The following is an 18,533-nucleotide window of genomic DNA, read 5'->3' on the forward strand; positions in this document are numbered from 1 at the left end:
TAGCGGCGGGAGGGCTGCGCTTGCCTACACTGCCCCCTGGCGGCGGGAGGACGGTAGCGGCCTGCCTACACTGCCCCCTTGCCTACACTGCCCCCTGGCGGCGGGAGGGCGGCGCTTGCCTGCACTGCCCCCTGGCGGCGGGAAGGCGGCGCTTGCCTGCACTGCCCCCTGGCGGCGCTTGCCTGCACTGCCCCCTGGCGGCGGGAGGGCGGCGCTTGGCTGCACTGCCCCCTGGCGGCGCTTGCCTGCACTGCCCCCTGGCGGCGGGAGGGAGGTCCTTGCCTGCACTGCCCCCTGGCTGCGGGAGGACGGTAGCGGCCTCCACTGCCCCCTGGCGGCGGGAGAGTCAGTGAGCGCGCTGCCACCGTGTCGGTTGTGCGCTGTGTCCCCGGGCAGAGCCAGTGTTTACTGTCCGCGGCCGCTCGGCCTCAGCTGATCTCTGCATCCCGTGTTTTTATATGTTTATATTTGCATATTTACACGTGTGCTTGTCGAGGCCGCATATGAACAGCCAGGCTGGATCGAACCAGGAAGAAGATTGAGGAGTCCAAGGAGAAATTCCGCCGGGAGATCCGCGAGTCCAAGGCCAAGATGTTCACCAAATTCACCAACATCCTGCAGCAGGCGGTGGAGGCGGTGAGTCCCGGCCAACCTTCCCTTCCCTTCCCTTCCCCTGCCTTGTCCTCCTCTCCCCGCTCCTCCCCTCTTCTCTCCAGTCCTCCTCAACCCAGTAGCTCTTTCCTCCTGGATCCGCACCAGGCCTAGTCGCCAGGAGCCAAGCAGCCAGCTGTCTGGGACAACAAGAATCTTACTTTAATTCACTTCCTGAACACTACATTGGTAATTTTCGCTATTTTGAAAGCTTCGCAATGTGCAGGCCTTGGGATGATTGAGATGTCTCCTCCCCTCCAGCCTTCCTCGCCCACTTTGTTTGATATTCCAGTTCTGGGGCCAGGAGGCGTAAAACACTGCAACTGCTGTTACGTTGTTGTTCCCCAAGCTGTGTTTGTTCATGCACCGTACGTCGCCTCCCCACCCCACCGCCTTGTGTCTAGGGTATGCTTCGGGCAAGGACGTGCCTTTTGTCTGTTGAATTGTAGATTCCAGTAGTTGGAGAGATAGATGGCAGTGAATTGAAAAAAAATCAATTTCTCTTTCCAAGGAGGCTGTTGAAAGACTTTGCTTGGTTTATTTCTGGTTCTCATGTACATCAATACAGTTGGCATTGAAGAAAGGAAACAAACTAAGCAATAAATAAAGCAAACTTGTTTATAAATGCAGAATGAGTGAATAAAGACAGATCGGTTCATTTGTCCAAATAAACCAGTTGTGTTAGTAAATTATCTATTCCCCTTTTTCACAACAAATGTGTTTTAGCTCAGTAACACCATGAAGATAAATAAACAGTGAACAAGATGTGAAAATGAACCACATTTGCTCTTAGACCACTTGATTCACCCCTTCATCCATTTTCCCATCTTTGCAATGTAAAATGCCTTGAGAGAGACTTCGGTTAACATCAAATGACATCCAAAATTATTTTTTATCTGGAGACAGTGGCAAGTCATTTACATTTTTTGCAGCAGGTACAATCTCATCCTAAGAAACTTGACATTTGTAAGTTCTAATGTTTATCAATGGTCCAATGGAACTTTATTGCCACATGTACTGAGGTACGGTGAAATAATTTTTTTCTTTACATTTCAGTAAAAGTATTACTATACATGAGCACTATCTGAGATTGCGTACAAGTGCTTAGGAATAGTACACAAAATAATATACAAAAATCACCAGGTTTTGCTGCCATTTTCATGTCCAAGTTATTATAAATGTAGTTCTAAACCTGTCCATAAAGGCCCGTTGTCCTGGCAGTATTGCAGGTTGGAGTGTTCTAACAGCAGTGGTGCGGGTTTTATTTTGCTGAAGGATAAAAATATCACCATTGTTTTACAGAGGTACAAAGGAAAACATGGGCACTCAGATATTAGGAGTCTTGACAACATTTGGTTGATAAAGGAATACTGGGTTAATAGGGCTGAGATTAAGGGGGGTGGTGAAGAGAGCTTGGGGAAAAGTGGTGTGGTTATTTAAGAAAAGCTATTAAGATTAGGGTAAAGTTAGATCCTGATAGAAAATAAGGAGTGTTTTTGTTGCTGGTATAAAAGTTTCAATCAACAAAATTTGGCTGGCACTTGATTTCTTTTTTGTGACCTTTTTTTGAGAAATATATTTCAGTCATTTGAACAGTGTCAACTTGTGTTCCTCCAGATAAACTGACCCTAAAGAAAGTCTGTATGACCATCAGATTTATGCATGTTCCTGTCATCAGACCTTTACATTTTCTGCGCTTTTGATTGTGATCATTTCTATTTGGGAGCTGATGTTTTTAAGCAATCATGGAGTGGAGTGTCACATGGCAAGTTGTCAGTATGTGCAAGTTAAACATAGACACCCACGTGAAGGGATTTATGTTTCAAGCCCAGCTACAGTGTTTTACCTTATTCTTTGTTCATCGATTTCACATTTTTCTGTACTTGCAGACTCCCAGAACCCACAGTCTTAATTTCAGACAGTGAGGGTTAACTGGCAAAACGAAAATATTGCTAAGAATAATTTTTGCTGATTCACTCATTTTTATTAATGAAAAGTGAAGGGTAAACTATTCTGGTACGTGAACAAACAAACCAATCTCATGAACTCTGGCCATCCTGAAAAGCCCCAATGATAGGCTGATCCGGAAGATTAAGATGTATGGGATCCATGGTGACTGTCATTTAGATTCAGAACTAGGTTGCTTTATCCTGGATGATGTTGAGTTTATTTGGAACAGTACACATCCAAGCATGTTGGCAATGTCCCATATATTCCCGATGTGCCTCGTAGATGGTGGAAAATAAGTTACTCATTGCAAGACCACCTCTTGAAGGCAATATTTCAGTGGCTGGCCAGTGGTATGGTCAGTGAGGCACTTGACTATGCTGATGCCATTGAAAGTCAAAGGGAGATGGTTAGATGATCTTGTTAGAGATTCATTTTCCCTGGCACTTGTATGTTGCACATGTTACTTGCCATTTATCAGCCTACACTCAAATGCTTTCTGCCTTGATGTGTGCAAACATGACTGCTTCATTAGTGAAGTATTGAGATTATAATTAAGCATAAATGAATCATCGGCAAATGTACCCACTTCTGAACGTGATTCGATGAAGCAGTTGATAATGATTGGACATAGGTTATTTAACACATCTATATCTTATTAATATCATGGTATCTACTTGTTAGTGTATGAATGTATTATCGTTGAAAAACTTTACATTATTAGGGAAATTATTCTTAAACATATTGTACAGTGGACTCCCTGCCATATTTATCATCAGCATTACATATCAGCTTTTGTGTCACGTCACCATCAGGTTTAAGGTGAGAACCTATTCCTTGATTTCTGAGGTGTTTTTTGCTATTCTGTTGCATTTCACCAAGTCTTGAAAATGCATTTTGTTTTTGATTTTCAGAAGAAATATCTGATTTGTCGGGGAACAGATAAGGACAAATCAATATTTAGCTCAGTTTAAATTGAGCCAAATATTGATTTCGCGGTAACACAGTCATAGAGTGATACAGTGTGGAAACAGGCCCTTCGGCCCACTTGCCCACACCGGCCAACAATGTCCCAACTACACGTCTCACTTGCCTACGCTTGGTCCATATCCCTCCAAACCTGTCCTATCCATGTACCTGTCTAACTGTTTCTTAAACTATGGGATAGTCCCAGCCTCAACTACCTCGTCTGGCAGTTTGTTCCATACACCCACCACCCTTTATGTGAAAAAATTAATCCTCGGATTCCTATTAAATCTTTTCCCCCTCACCTTGAACCTATGTCGTCTGGTCCTCGATTCCCCTACTCTGGGCAAGAGACTCTGCATCTACCCGATCTATTCCTCTCATGATTTTGTATACCTCTATAAGATCACCCCTCATCCTCCTGCACTCCATGGAATAGAGACCCAGCCTACTCAACCTCTCCCTATAGCTCACACCCTCTAGTCCTGGCAACACCTTCATAAATCCTTTCTGAACCCTTTCAAGCTTGACAATATCTTTCCTATAATATAGTGCCTATAACAGAACTGAACATAATTTTCTAGATGCAGTCTCACCAACGTCTTCTACAACTGCAACATGACCTCCTAACTTCTATACTCAATACTCTGACTAATGAAGGCCAAAGTGCCAAAAGCCTTTTTGACCACTTTATCTACCTGCGATTCGACCTTCATGGAACCATGCACCTGCGGAGTGAGGCGGTGGTGACGCAGCATGATGACGTATGACACGCAGTGTTTTTTCAAGTGTTGCAACATTTTTTTTTGTCGCTGCTGGGTTTTGAAATGTTCAAAATCTTTTGGCGACACTGATATGACACCGGCAGTCACCGAGAAAAATCGCCAAGTGGGACAGACCCTTAAGAGTGTCTGTTCTGTTGTCAGGCATGTGAGCAACCCGGCCGGCCTGACACAATTGATTGAGTGCAATTACAACATCAGTGCTAAGATGTGTTTAAGAAGGAACTGCAGATGCTGGAAAATCGAAGGTACACAAAAATGCTGGAGAAACTCAGCGGGTGCAGCAGCATCTTTGGAGCGAAGGAAATAAGCACCGTTTCGGCCCGAAACGTTGCCTATTTCCTTCGCTCCATAGATGCTGCTGCACCCGCTGAGTTTCTCCAGCATTTTTGTGTACATTAGTGCTATGATGTTGGCCCAAGATGCCTGAGTGGTGTTGGTTTGCTTATCTTTTCAGTGAAGGAATGGTGAATTTCACCTTCGTTATGTCTTTGCCAAGAGGCAATTCCTAAGATATGGGAAGTGTTCCCATTTTCTAGTATTTCGCCATTAGCTTTTAATGATGCAGGGCGTGATATGGTGCCACAGGGCATGTGATTCATACTTCATAATGAGCCATCTGGCCCATCACAGCTGTGCTGGATCTCTGAATAATCCCACTCCACCCATTCCTTGTTGCCTTTTCTCTCATGTGCCTATTAATTAGTGTTCCTTTTGTCACTTGGGTGACCTTTGTCTTGTTAACGTCAGGTGTAAAACCCGTCCTTGCACTTTAGTCAACAAATCAGCTGTGGGTTGGATCCTAGGCTCAGAGCACACTGCAGCTGAACTACCGATGGTCAGGTGATCTTGTTCCTGGAATGCAAGTCTCCAAAGGTTAAATAACTTCAAATTAGTTCTGAAGATTAGATCTGCTCCTGCAGGAGGTTTGTTGAAGTTTAGATACAACACTGCAGAGGAAGAATGAATGAAGTGCTGTGGCAGTGACACAGACATGTTTGACACCATACAAATGGCAGTGTTGTAAACCTGTCGTGGCTTGTACATAATCGGGAAGCAAAATTAAAATGACGATGAATTTCAGTGGGCAATTAAAATTGAGGAGGGTGTTCCACAATCTCTCCCCTTCAGTGGAATTAATGTCTTCAGTGGGATTACATAGTAGTTGAACCTGTTCCCTAAATGTTCTGTTTGCTATTATGCAATGGAGATCAGGCATTTTAGATGAATTTATAGTGCATTCAAAAAGTATTCAGACCCCTTCACTTTTTCCACATTTTGTTACGTTACAGCCTTATTCTAAAATGGATTAAATTCATTTTTTTTTATCATCAGTCAACACACAATACTCCATAATAAAAAAGTGAAAACAGATGTTTAGAAATTTTTGCAAAGTGATCAAAAAGAAAAACTGAAATATCACATTTAAGGACCTGTCCCACTTACACAATTTTTTCGGCGACTTGCCAGTCAGTAGCTGTTACATAAGTATTCAGACACTGTAATCAGTACTTTGTTGAGGCTCCTTTGGCAGTGATCACAGCCTCAAGTCTTCTTGGGTATGACGCTACAAACTTGGCACACCTGTATTTGGGTCATTTCTCCCATTCTTCTCTGCAGATCCTCTCAAGCTCTGTCAGGTTGGATAGGGAGCGTCGATGCACAGCTTTTTTTCAGGTCCCTCCAGAGATGTTCGATCGAGTTCAAGTCTGGGCTCTGGCTGGGCCACTCAAGGACATTCACAGACTTGTCACAAAGCCTCTCCTGCGTTGTTCTGGCTGTGTGCTTAGGATCGTTGTCCTGTTGGAAGGTGAACCTCCACCCCAGTTTGAGGTCCAGAATGCTCTGGAGCAGGTTTTCAGCAAGGATCTCTCTGAACTTTGCTCCGTTCATCTTTCCCTCGATTCTGACCAGTCTCCCAGTTCCTGCCACTGAAAAATATCCCCACAGTATGATGCTGCCACCACCGTGCCTCACCGTAGGTAAAGTATTGCCCAGGTGATGAGCGGTGCCTGTTTTCCTCCAGATGTGATGCATGGCATTCAGGCCAAAGAGTTAAATCTTGGTTTTATCAGACCAGAGAATCTTGTTTCTCATGCCTTTCGGCAAACTCCAAGTGGGTTGTCATGTGCCTTTTATTGAGGAATGGCTTCCGTCTGGCCACTCTACCATAAAGGCCTGATTGGTGGAGTGCTGCAGATATAGTTGTCCTTCTGAAAGTTTCGCTCATCACCACAGAGGAACTCTGAAGCTCTGTCAGAGTGACCATTGGGTTCTTGGTCACCTTCCTGACCAAGGCCCTTCTCCCCCGATTGCTCAGTTTGGCCAGGCGGCCAGCTCTATGAAGAGTCCTGGTAGTTCCAACGTTCTTCCATTTTAGAATGACGGAGGCCACTGTGCTCTTCGGGACGTGCAATGCTGCAGAAATTGTTTTATACCCTTCCCCAGATCTGTGTCTCGACACAATCCTGTCTCGAAGATCAATGGGCAATTCCTTCATCTTCATGGCTTGGTTTTTGCTCTGACATGCACTGTCAACTGTGGGACCTTATATAGACAGGTGTGTGTCTTTCCAAATTATGTCCAATCAAGTTGTAGAAACATCTCAAGGATAATCAACGGAAACAGGATGAATCTAAGCTCAATTTTGAGTGTCATAGCAAAGGGTCTGAATACTTATGTAAATGTGATATTTCAGTTTTTTTTAATTTGCAAAAATTTCTAAACACCTGTTTTCACTTCTTCATTCATGGGTATTGTGTGAAGATTGATGATAAAAAAAAATAATTTAATCCATTTTAAAATAAGGCTGTAATGTAACAAAATGTGGAAAAAGTGACGGGGTCTGAATACTTTCTGAATGCACTGTAGGTGTTGGAGGGAGGTGGTAGAGGAGCACCATGGCAATGATTCTCCATGTGACAGACAAAGTTTTTTCTTAGTAAATGAAAATTCTTCTCAAGTAGCATCTTTTCTGTTTTCCCCTCACCGCCCGAGAAAATTATAGGCATGATGACCATACAATAATGTGTGAATAGTTGAAGTGAATGGTGTTCTTTAATATGATTGGTCAATTTATTTGGGGCATTTGGCTGTCACTGGCAAGACCAACATTTGAACCCTATTCGATATTGGCCTTCAAAAGCTCATGATAGACACAAAAAACTAAAGTAAGTCAGCAGGACAGGCGGCATCTCTGGAGAGAAGGAATGGGTGACGTTTCGGGTGGAGACCCTTCTTTCAACTGTGCATTAATGGTTCAACTCTTCAGCAGATACTGGAGGTCACAAGCTTGGGGGATATTGAAATGTTGTGCAATGAATCTGGGCAAGTAGCTACAATGTGTCCTGCAGTTGGAGCACACAGTAAACCTGTAATGCCAATGGTGGAAGAAGTAGTAAATGTTTCAATTAATGGATGAGTGCCAATCAAGTGGGCAACTTAGTTCTGGATGCGTTTCGGAATAGCTTTCACCCTCGGGAGTTGATGTAAAGCATTTTATGGATGTTGCAGATTGCATCCATTACATTAGCAGCGGGAGTCATGAACTATTAAGCTGATGCAGTCACAGTCAGGTTTTGTCTTGGTGGTTAATTGTTTGCTGAAATACACTCATTTACTAAAATTGGAGAGTTTTCTATCTCGCAACCTTTCCAGTGGACGGAACAATGCAGAATCAGAACAATGCAGAATCAGAATCAGGCCCCTTCACTGTCCATCTTTAAATCCTCCCTAAAAACGCACTTTTATTCACTGGCTTTCGACACTGGCTGAGACATTGTTCCTGTTTTAGTGCTTTTAATGTCTTTTAATTTTTTACTGTTTTTATAGTCCTGTCGTCTTAATGATTTTAGTAATTTGTGATAACTTTTTGTGATTTCCCATGTACAGCACTTTGTGGTAACTGATGTTGCCTAAAAGTGCTTTATAAATAAAGTTATTATTATTATATTACTGAATCACAGCTCCAGGATATCATCAAAAGGTATGAAAAGCAAAACATTGCAAATGCTAGAAATGTAAAATAGGAAAAGATAATACTTGCAACACTCGACACGCTAGGCAGGGTTTACGGAGCAAGAAACAGCTGACGTTGTCGGCATGAAACATTAGCTTTGCTTCTGTCACGACACATACTGTATGACCCATTTCCAGAATTTTGTGTTTTGATCATTGAGAAGGTTGGGCTCTCTCGGCGGACATGGCCAATGTTTGACAGTTGTACGGTGTGAATGGTTATCTTGCTATATGTAGTCTCGTGTCAGGTATGCTATATGATTTTATTTTTACCACCTTTTTTGTTGATATTTAACTTTTGACAGCACAGTGTAACTAAGAAAACTGAAGTGTATTCACATGCAAGTGCCAAGTTCTGGACAGGAAGGGCTATAGTACTAGTTTGGTATTAGTTGGCTGGCTTTCTAAAAAAACTATCCAATTGTCTATCGTGTTTACATCAGTATTAGTGTTCATGTTGGTCATCTCTCTTGCTCACTTTGGGTCTGGAGTGGTGATATCCCAACTTAATTACCTTTTATTCAGCCATGGATGATCGTTTTTAATGTTGCTATGATAGCATCAAACGGCCACTCATACTGTACATAATGTGTTGATGTTTATTGACCTGTGCTGCATAAATTGAAATACCTAAATGGCTTCCCTTTTTGTATCATAAACAGTAAGCATGATAATTTGCAGCATTTCCATTGATATATTTGCAGCTGATTGTTAAGGACAGAAATATGCGTTGAAATTATATTCATGTGTTTGGATATGATCTGTGATGGCATAATATTGTGTTGATCCGTAGAATAATATCCACTAATCTCTATGTAAAGATTGTCACAGAAATGTTTGGCCCATTTAATGTAAAATTAAAAATGGGAAATAGTTTCCTGGTCTTCTTCTTTTTTCTTCTTCTTCTTCGTCTTGCGAATGAAACATTAAACCCAAGGAAAAGTTAGATCTCAAGCCAGGTGTTGAGCAGCCAAGTTGTTGTCTCTGCGTCAATATCTACCAGGCCCTGAGCTCCATTTGGTGGGTGGTAGAGCGGGCACCCAGAGATGACATGGTTCCTTGTGATATCCTTTAATTACGCCAATCATTTGAATCCCAATCTGAAACCAGATAATCTATTCAAATTGAAAAACAGATGCAGGTCTTCTTGCAGAGTGAGTTCCTTTGATACCAAAACGGGTCTGGCTTTGCAGAAGCCCCCCCACTGGCCACCAATATTGGAATTGGTGGAGACGTGAAATACTGCGTTGGGGGACCAACCCTCCCGTGTGAAAATGGGACCCAACGGGTCCCACTTAGTCTAGTTTGTATTATATGGGGCAGATTGCTTGTACACATTTTTGATCAGGAACCAGAGAACTGATTAAAGTTTCTTCAGAAATTAACAAGCAGAAAAAAAGGAGTCTTAGAGGGAAGAAAAATCTCTGGCCTTCCTGCAGTAATCAGACACCATTATCTCTTAGCTGCTAGTTTCACAGTAAGTGGCCATGTAATTGAAAAGCAATTGTCTGGATTTATATTTGTGCAAAGATATTCTATATAAAAAAAAATGTAACAAAGCCTTAAGTATTTCAGCTTGGAGTAGTGGAAGTAAGCGTATCACTATAAAAAAAGACTTTTTTTTAAAATTCTGTTGGAAATAATCTTGTTATTGAGTATCCAAGTTGCTCTTTCCCCATCGACACAATTGTTTTATTGTGTGATTTTCGATAACACAGGGTTTCTTATACGGTTATACGGCTATCATGAAATAGCAGAACTATCTGCATATGAGGATTGCATCTGAGATGGATAGTGTTAGAAAAATGCTTGCAGTGCTGCAAAACCTCTGAAATCATGTGAAACATTTCCACTTCCCAGTTTGCTTCCCTGACCATAGCTGCTCATTTCCTAAAAAAGGACACAGTGCTGGAGTCACTCAGTGGGTCAGGCAGCACCTCTGGCCAATATGGAAAGGTGGCATTTTGGGTCCCGACCAGAAAAAATCACCTATTCAAGTTCTCCAGAGATGCTGCCAGACCCCCTGAGTTGCTCCAGCACTTTGTGTCCTTTTTTGTAAACCAGCATCTGCAGTTCTTTGTTGCTGCAAATGCTTCTGGGATCAGGGCAGGTCAGATGTTTGTCTAATATTCACTTGGGTTATTCTGTGGGATTATTGAGGAAGTTTACTGGGTAAGAACTTAAATCTTATAAATTCTTAATATATTTGTTTTGAGATAGACTGCCATGCACTCTGGTACAGATCAATTCTTTATAAGACCTTGGTTTGAATGCACACTTGGGCTCCATTATTTTCAGATTTTTATATTTGAAAACTGACCTCAGGCCAGTTCTTAGATTTGTTAAACAAACATATTTTTGTACATTTTAATGTTAAGGTTCCAATCATTGTTTGAATAAATACAGTGATCAGTTTCTAGACCACATGGGTCAATGGTTCCTTACTGTGTGCTGTTCCAATATAGGGTGGTCATTGTTTAAGTAGCTATTGCTAGGAATTTCAAAACCAATCAGCATTTTAAGCTTCAATTCATTCAAATAGGTAGAGTTTTGTTGTTTAATATGGTTTCCTCTTAGTTACTTAAGAATTATGTATTTATGAGTGTATATGAATCCCATCTTAGTTACAGGGCTTATTCGTGTTGTTTTGAAGGTTATATTGAGTATTAAAAAAGGGCCTTTGTAGTATCCATGTTTACTGTTCTATCTGCAGGAAATCTGCGCCATGTTCCTTGTGATGTCAAGCACTAACTCCCCTTCCCATTCCCACACTGACCTTTCTGTCCTGAACGCCAAACGTAAATTGGAGGAACAGCACCTCATGTTTCTCTTGGGTTGCTTACAGTCCAGTGGTGTGAATATTGATTTCTCTAACATCAAATAACTCTTGCATTCCCTCTCTCTCCTTCCCTCCCTCACCCTAGTCGTCCTACTAGTTTCAGTGTTGTGGACTATCATGGGCTCCACCTTTCCTTGATCATCTGACTGGCTTTGATTTGTTCTTTTTCACACCTTGTATTCACTTGTTCTTTGCACCTTTTCATATCTCTAGTTTCCCCCTCCCCCAGACTCTCAGTCTGAAGAAAGGTCTCAACCAGAAACATCACCTTTTCCTTTTCTCCAGAGATGCTGCCTGACCCGTTGAGTTACTCCAGCATTTTGTGTCTATCTTTAATTTAAAAAACTGGTCCGGTTTCCCAATACAAGATGGAACCTATTGTCTGCACGTCATTTGCTCACAAGTTAATTGCCTGCATGTCATTTTTTTACAAGTTTCAACCCATCTCTTGTTGCAGTGTGGTTGAAACAAGAAATGCTGGTAAATGTCAGCACGTCAGGCAGCATTTGTGGAGAAGGGAACAGAGTTGGAACAGATTTTGTAAATGATCTTTCATCAGAATTCCTGATGAATGTTTCTGATATTATGAACCTGAAATGTTAAGTTTGTTTCTCTCTGTAGAATACAGTGTAAATGATGCTTGGCCTACTGAGTGTTTCCAGCATTTTCTTGTTTTATTACTGGCATGTGCAATTTTTGCTTTTGGATTCTTATTCTAACGTGCTGTTTTGTACCATTTCAAAAGACTAATTAGAGAGGGGGCGGCAGATTCCATCAAATGGGCTAGTGTATCATTAGAATTAGTTGGAGAATCAAAATCAAGAATCAAGCTGTGATGACAAAAATGAGGTTGGCAACGTAATTGCATTCTAAGTTGCAGCTAGATTTGAAACTGCAGCTGACATGGCATTTTGCCAGCTGCTGGGATCTAAATTTTGGCATTTGAAATAATATTAGTTTTCTGTTGGTTGTCAGCTAATTTGATTACACGGTGCTGACTGTACAAACAGAAAGTAACATGTACAGTGCAGCAGCTAAACATTAAAATAAATTGGGTGCTTTAGTTGTTGATGGAATGTTACTACAATTATTGAGTATTAATGGCATAAAGCTTTGCTTGGGCATCATTCATAATGAAATATTGCTTGTAGGCTTGGCCAAAGATTGTTATAGGTTTATTATTGTCACATGCACAGAGATACAGTGGAAAAACCTTTAGTTTTGCCGTTACAGAGAAAGTGCAGATGCTTTTTTTAAAAGTGCAAGTGCCACAATGAGCTAGATTGTAACCTTTATTACAATACGCTGTTTTCCGTTACTGAATGTTGTTTTAAATTGCATTTACATCAGTAGTAATGACTGGTTATTTTTGGAATATTAATTTTTAGATTGACCGTTTGCATGTATGTGAGCTTGCAATTGAATGTTTCGAATTATTTGCTTCCATGAAATCTGGTCAAGATATAAAATTTCCTTGATTAATAACGGTTTGAGGCCTTTTGGCTCTCAGTTTGGAAATTGTTTTGCGAGTTATTGATGATTACCAAGTGTGTGGAACAGGTGAAAACAAGCAAAGTCTTGAAGGACACAATGCTGGAGTAACTCAGCAGGTCAAGGAGCATCTATGGAGAAAAGGAATAGGTGACGTTTTGTGTCGAGATCCTTCTTCATACTCCGCCTCGAACTGAAACGTCACGTTTTCCTTTTCTCCAGAGATGCTGCCTGACCTGCTGAGTTACTCCAGCATGTGCACTCCAGTATCTGCAGGTCTTTCCTTCACACAAAGGTCTTGAAGGAGTTTTGTCATACTCTCTGTACCAAGGCTCATCCTGACTCATGACACTGCAAAAATCACTATCTGAAATTACAATTAATATAAATCAACAGGACAGAATGCTTATCTTTGTTGGGGTACTTGCACTGGTTTGTAATGAAATAAAGCACGCTCCAGCATCATATCACTGTCTGGACTTGCGCCAAGTGCTCCGGTTTCCTCCCACATTTCGGAGATATGCAACTTAGTAGGCTGAAGCATGACACCAAAGGAACAGGCCTTTGGCCCACCATTATACCAATTTAAGCTAATCCCATCTACCTGCACATGCTATATTCCTCTGTTCCCTGCTTGTTCTTGTCACTGTCCAGGTTTTAGTTTTATAATTGTTACGAGGTACAGTGAAAAGCTTTTTTTTGCCTGCTATCCAAACAAATCAAATAATACAATACATAAATATAATCAAGTCAAACTCGGTATAGAGCAATGGGGACGATGCCGAGTGTGGAATTTACCTCTCAGCAATGTAGCACACAAATTCCATAGACAAAGTCCAATGTCTGCAAAAGATTGAGATGAATTGGACTGTGCCTGTAGTGTGTTTAATGGTAACTGTAACTTTAAGTACTGAGTACTAGAATGGTATGATTTTTGTCATGTGATATATTCTATATCTTATCAGTCTCTTGAATATGTAAAGAAAGACCCATGCTGGCAACAGCGGGTACTGAAAACCTGTGCTTGTTTCTACCAACATTCTGAAGTTGTAATATCTTACAATGGCGACGAAGATCAGGTAGAGTTTGTGAACACAACCTTTAAATACAGTGTAGGACTGTTTTGCAATATACAGTATTGTTTAATATTATAAACAGCAAATACGAAGCTGTGTATCGTTGTTTGCGAACTGGACACGATAGGCCGCAGGTCCTTCTATGCATGGGACCGTGGTTTAAAACAACAGCTGTACAAATCGTCTAGAATTTGTTAGGCTATCTTTGTGTTGTGTCTACATGGCAAGATTGGGTCCTTGGGATACATAGGCTGACTGGGGACTTTCGACAGGAGCTGTGAAACCTTTACCACAAACTGTGAGGGAAGGGAAATGTTTTTTAATGCAAATGACATTATTGAATCTGAAGAAACAGAGGATGATGATCAAGTGCAGGTAAGAGCACAAAACAAGGCCATCCAGGAATGAAAGAAAGCCATTCTATTAACTGAAATTGGTCCTGAAGTTTATGAAACTCTCACCAACGTCCTAGCCCAAGAGAAAGCAAGGAATGTTTCATTTGGGACTGTTCTTTCAAAACTTGATGCTTCCTTCAACCCTAAGCCCATGGAGTTTGCAGAAAGTTACAAATTTCACACTAGAAACCAGAGGTTTGGTGAGACTGTGGATGAGTATATTATCACATTGAAGAAGTTGTCACTGCAATTTTGTGCCATTTCTGGATTGAGCATTGCTCGATAGATAGATTTGTATGTGGGATGTATGTATGTATGCGATATGATAGATTTGTATGTGGGATGCTAGATGAGCGAATCCAATCAAAATTACTGAACACACTAGCCCTTACCTTTGATTTGGCAAGCAAAACTGCTTTGGCCATGGAGATGGCATGTCAAAGTACTTCACAGCAGAATTCTGGGAAAAGCGCAGATATGTGCTATCGATGCAATGGACAACACAAAGCAAATAATTGCCAGTTCAAGGACTCTCAGTGCTACGACTGTCAAAAGAAAGGCCATATTGCATCAGCATGTAGAGCACCATCACAGGACAAAGCAAAACAAAAGGCTCGAGAAAACCAAATGCGTAGGATTCACAACCTCGAAGAACACTTGGAGAGTAATGAACGGACTTTACGGCATCTATACTACGAACGGTGGGTCAGGGAAGTAAGACTTTCAGACAAAGATCAAAGTAACCAATCAATACATTACCATGTGTATTGCTACCACTGCTGATTGCACAATTATAAGCAAAGACAGCTATGAATCCATATTTAGTAATATGTCTATCACAGAAACAAATGTTCAGCTGAAAACGTTCTCTGTAGAAGTTTGGAGATATGTGGAGAGCTAGTTTGTGATGTACAACACAAAGGCAAGACTTTGAAGTTGCCAATAGTTGTCGCGACTTATGTCAATAGGCCAACGTTGATGGCCAAAAATTGGCTCCGCTTACTGAAACTGGACTGAAAATCTGTATTCCAAGTCGAAGCACAAACACAACTGTATCAGTTGTTGCAGAAACATCATGCTGTGTTCAATGACAGCTACGATGGCATAAAGATTGAGCAAACACACATCAGGATTCGACTCGATGTGGAACCGTGACCAGTGCCATATTCGCTGAAAAGTGAAGTGGAAGCTGAAACAAAAACAGTCCATTGGTTAAAGCATATCACAGTGATTGGGCTACTCCAATAACAGTGGTTCCGAAAGCAGACAACACAGTGAGATTGTGTAGAGACTACAAAGTGACCATCAACCAGGCAGTAGAAGATGAACAGTATCCACCACCAACCTCACAAGATTTATACGCTGATTTTGCTGGTTCCAAAGTATTCTCCAAGCTAGATCTGTCACATGCATATGCTCAGCTAAATGTTGATAGTAAGAGCCAGCATTACCTCACGATAAACACACACATGGGTCTGTATTCCTACACAAAACTACCTTATGGTGTGAAGTCAGCACCAAAGATCTTCCAAGCTACAATGGACAGGATTCTGCAAGGAATATCACATTGTTTGAGCAATCAAGATGACTTACTGATTGCGACTGTTACTGAGGAGGATAATCTGGAGATACTCAGTGAAGTGTTGAAATGGCTTGATGATCACAATATAAAGTTGAAAAAAAGCAAATGTGCATTCCTACAGACCGAAGTAGTGTATCTTGGTTTGAAAATGGGATCATATGGTTTATGTGCACACATCTAGCACGTCCTCCAAGTACCTCCTGGTACTACACACTTCAACCTGCAAATGTAGTGCCTGTCAGAGTTGTAGAAGTAGGCCTGCCCAAGCCCCTTTGCAAACTAGACCTTTTCAGAGGATTCATGTGGATTTTTGTGAAAACTGGAATAATATTTTTCTTGTTTTGGTAGATAGCCATTCAAAGTAGATTGAGGTGGTACATTAGGGGACAAACACAACAGAAAGAACAATAGATGCATTGCGGTCTATCTTTGCATGTCATGGATTACCTGAAGAGCTTGTCTTTGACAACGCCCCCCCAATTTTGTAGTGCACTGTTCCAAACTTTCATGAAGCTTAATGGTGTCATGTATACCTTAGTGCCTATGTACCATCCGGCATCTAACAGCACAGCCAAAAGGTCAGTCAGGAAAGTCAAAGGAGCTCTCAAGAAACAAGTTCTTTAAGATAATTCAAAATTCGGTATGTCACAGTGGTTAGCTAGTACCTTACTAAAATATTGTACCACGTCACAATCTACCACAGGGAATACGCCAGCTGAACTTCTCATGAAAAGAAGGCTCAGAACTAGACTGAGTTTGGTTCTACCAAACCTATCTCCTAATGGTGAACGCAAACAATCTGATCAGAAACGTCATTATGGTGGAAGTCCAAAAGAACGTAGGTTCAATACCCTTGATCAGGTTTGTGTTCTCAGCCTCCCCTTACAATGCAAACAAATGGGTGGTGGGAACAGTAGTTGAAGTGTGTGGTACCAGGAGGTACTTGGTAGAAATTTGAGGATGTGTTAGAAGTGTGCACATAAACCATGTGATCCCCGCAAGGGGTGAACCGGTACAAGAGCAAAGCATAATGCAGAAATCGATGTCAGACTTTGGTATTATTCCAAGTTCAGATGTAAAATCAGAATCTCCAAAGAAAGTAGAGACAAAGGTAAATGATCCTGAACTTGACTCTCCTTCAGAACCTGACACTCCCCCTAAACCACTCAGGAAATCAGAAATAGAGCGTAAACCAGTCATCAGATTACATTTATAAAATTATTCTTGTTTGTCTAATTTACGTTATTTTACTTTCTAAGGGAAGAGCAGTATTGGTGCATATAATGGTAACCTTAAGTACTGAGTACTAGAATGGTATGATTTGTGTCATGTGATATATTCTAGTTCAGTCTCTTGAATATGCGCCGTGTACTTTTGTGAAATAAAGAAGACCCACACTGGCAACAGCTGTACTGAAAACCTGTGCTTGTTTCTATCTACAAGCTGAAGCTGTACTATCTTACAGTGCCCTAGCTGATGGTGGAACTGTTCAGGAGCCTAATAACAAGTGGTTAAGAAGCTGTTCCTGATTCAGGTGATGTGTGCTTTCAAGCTTCTGTACTTCTGCCCGTCAGAAAAAAACCCACTCTGTTTTCTACAATCAAGCCAATTTTGGATTTAATTTATCGACTCGCAGTGGATGTTGTGACTATGTTCAGGACCAGCCTCACATGTGTGACCTTGTTGAATGCTGTACCAAAGTCCATGTTGACAGCATGCACTGCCCTATGCCCATCAAACACCTTTGATGCTTCCTCAAAAAAACTCAAATTTGAACCAAGCGCACACAAAGCCATACAGACTATCCCTAATAGGTCCATGCTTTTCCAAATGCATTGATCTCCTGACTTTAATGTTCCGTGTATGCTCTTGAGTGGTAAATCTTCCACTGAGGCAATACTATCGTCAAACTGCTTGGCAGCCACTCCAGTATGTAAAATCGTTAACAGTAAATATTTATCCCTGAACTGCCAGAGTGGGTCACTTAGTCTATTGCCAAGGGGATTGGATGTATGTCCAATCATCCACCACCGGCTCAAAAAACAGCTAAAGACATCAGATGCAAGGAACATTCTATGACGAGCCAGTTATTCAGTTAATTCTACTGATAGGTATTGTTATTTGAGTATCGCACAAGGATGTCCTGCCATGGTTGTGCTGCTTACTGTGGTTAAATGCCTAACTATTTAGGCTCAAAATGAAAAATGGTTACTTGAATAAGATACAAAGTGTTAAAAAAAAATGTTTTAATTGTAGATGGTAGAAATCTAAACTAAAAATCGGTAGCGAGTGGAAAGAGGAGCAAAATTAACATTTCATGTTGATGACCCTTCATTAGAAGGACTCGTTAACTCGATTAACAAAGCCTATGATTCCTTATGCTTTATTTTGTACAGTGTTATCAACTTATCATTCTTTTGAATAATTGTGTGAATGACCAGAGTTTTCTACTCATAACTCACTTTGAACACAACCTGTGTACATCCATCCATTGACTTTTTCAATGCTGCTTTGATTACTGCTCCTGGGTCACTTGCTGCTTCAAAAATAAAATAGGATCTACTCTTGTAGCTTGCCTTTTCACTGTTTTGAAATGTTATCTTATCGTCGTCCTTGCACACTCATTCTCTCCGAGGACATTAAAGGCGTTGGCAAAACCTAATTCTCGCATTTAATCCATTCTTAACGCGGTGAAATGATGGCATCAAATTTCCGATGGAAAATTCATCAACGATGCCTTCAGTCTGCAGAGCTGAGGAAATATTTAATGCCCCATTTGAAATATTC

The 18,533-nt window shown here is 41.2% G+C and overlaps 1 protein-coding gene across 1 annotated transcript in view; it reads left to right on the plus strand.

Annotated features, from left to right (window-relative positions):
• Positions 1-345: 345 nt before the first annotated feature.
• Positions 346-18,533, plus strand: part of fhip2a (FHF complex subunit HOOK interacting protein 2) — a 63,508-nt gene continuing 45,320 nt past the window's right edge. The window contains exon 1 of the mRNA XM_055646913.1: positions 346-636. Within this exon, the coding sequence (XP_055502888.1) occupies positions 592-636 (45 nt within the window). The 5' untranslated portion in view covers positions 346-591. The remainder of the gene's footprint in view (positions 637-18,533) is intronic.

Source organism: Leucoraja erinacea, chromosome 15, assembly GCF_028641065.1.
Source record: "Leucoraja erinacea ecotype New England chromosome 15, Leri_hhj_1, whole genome shotgun sequence".
NCBI classification, from domain to species: domain Eukaryota; kingdom Metazoa; phylum Chordata; class Chondrichthyes; order Rajiformes; family Rajidae; genus Leucoraja; species Leucoraja erinaceus.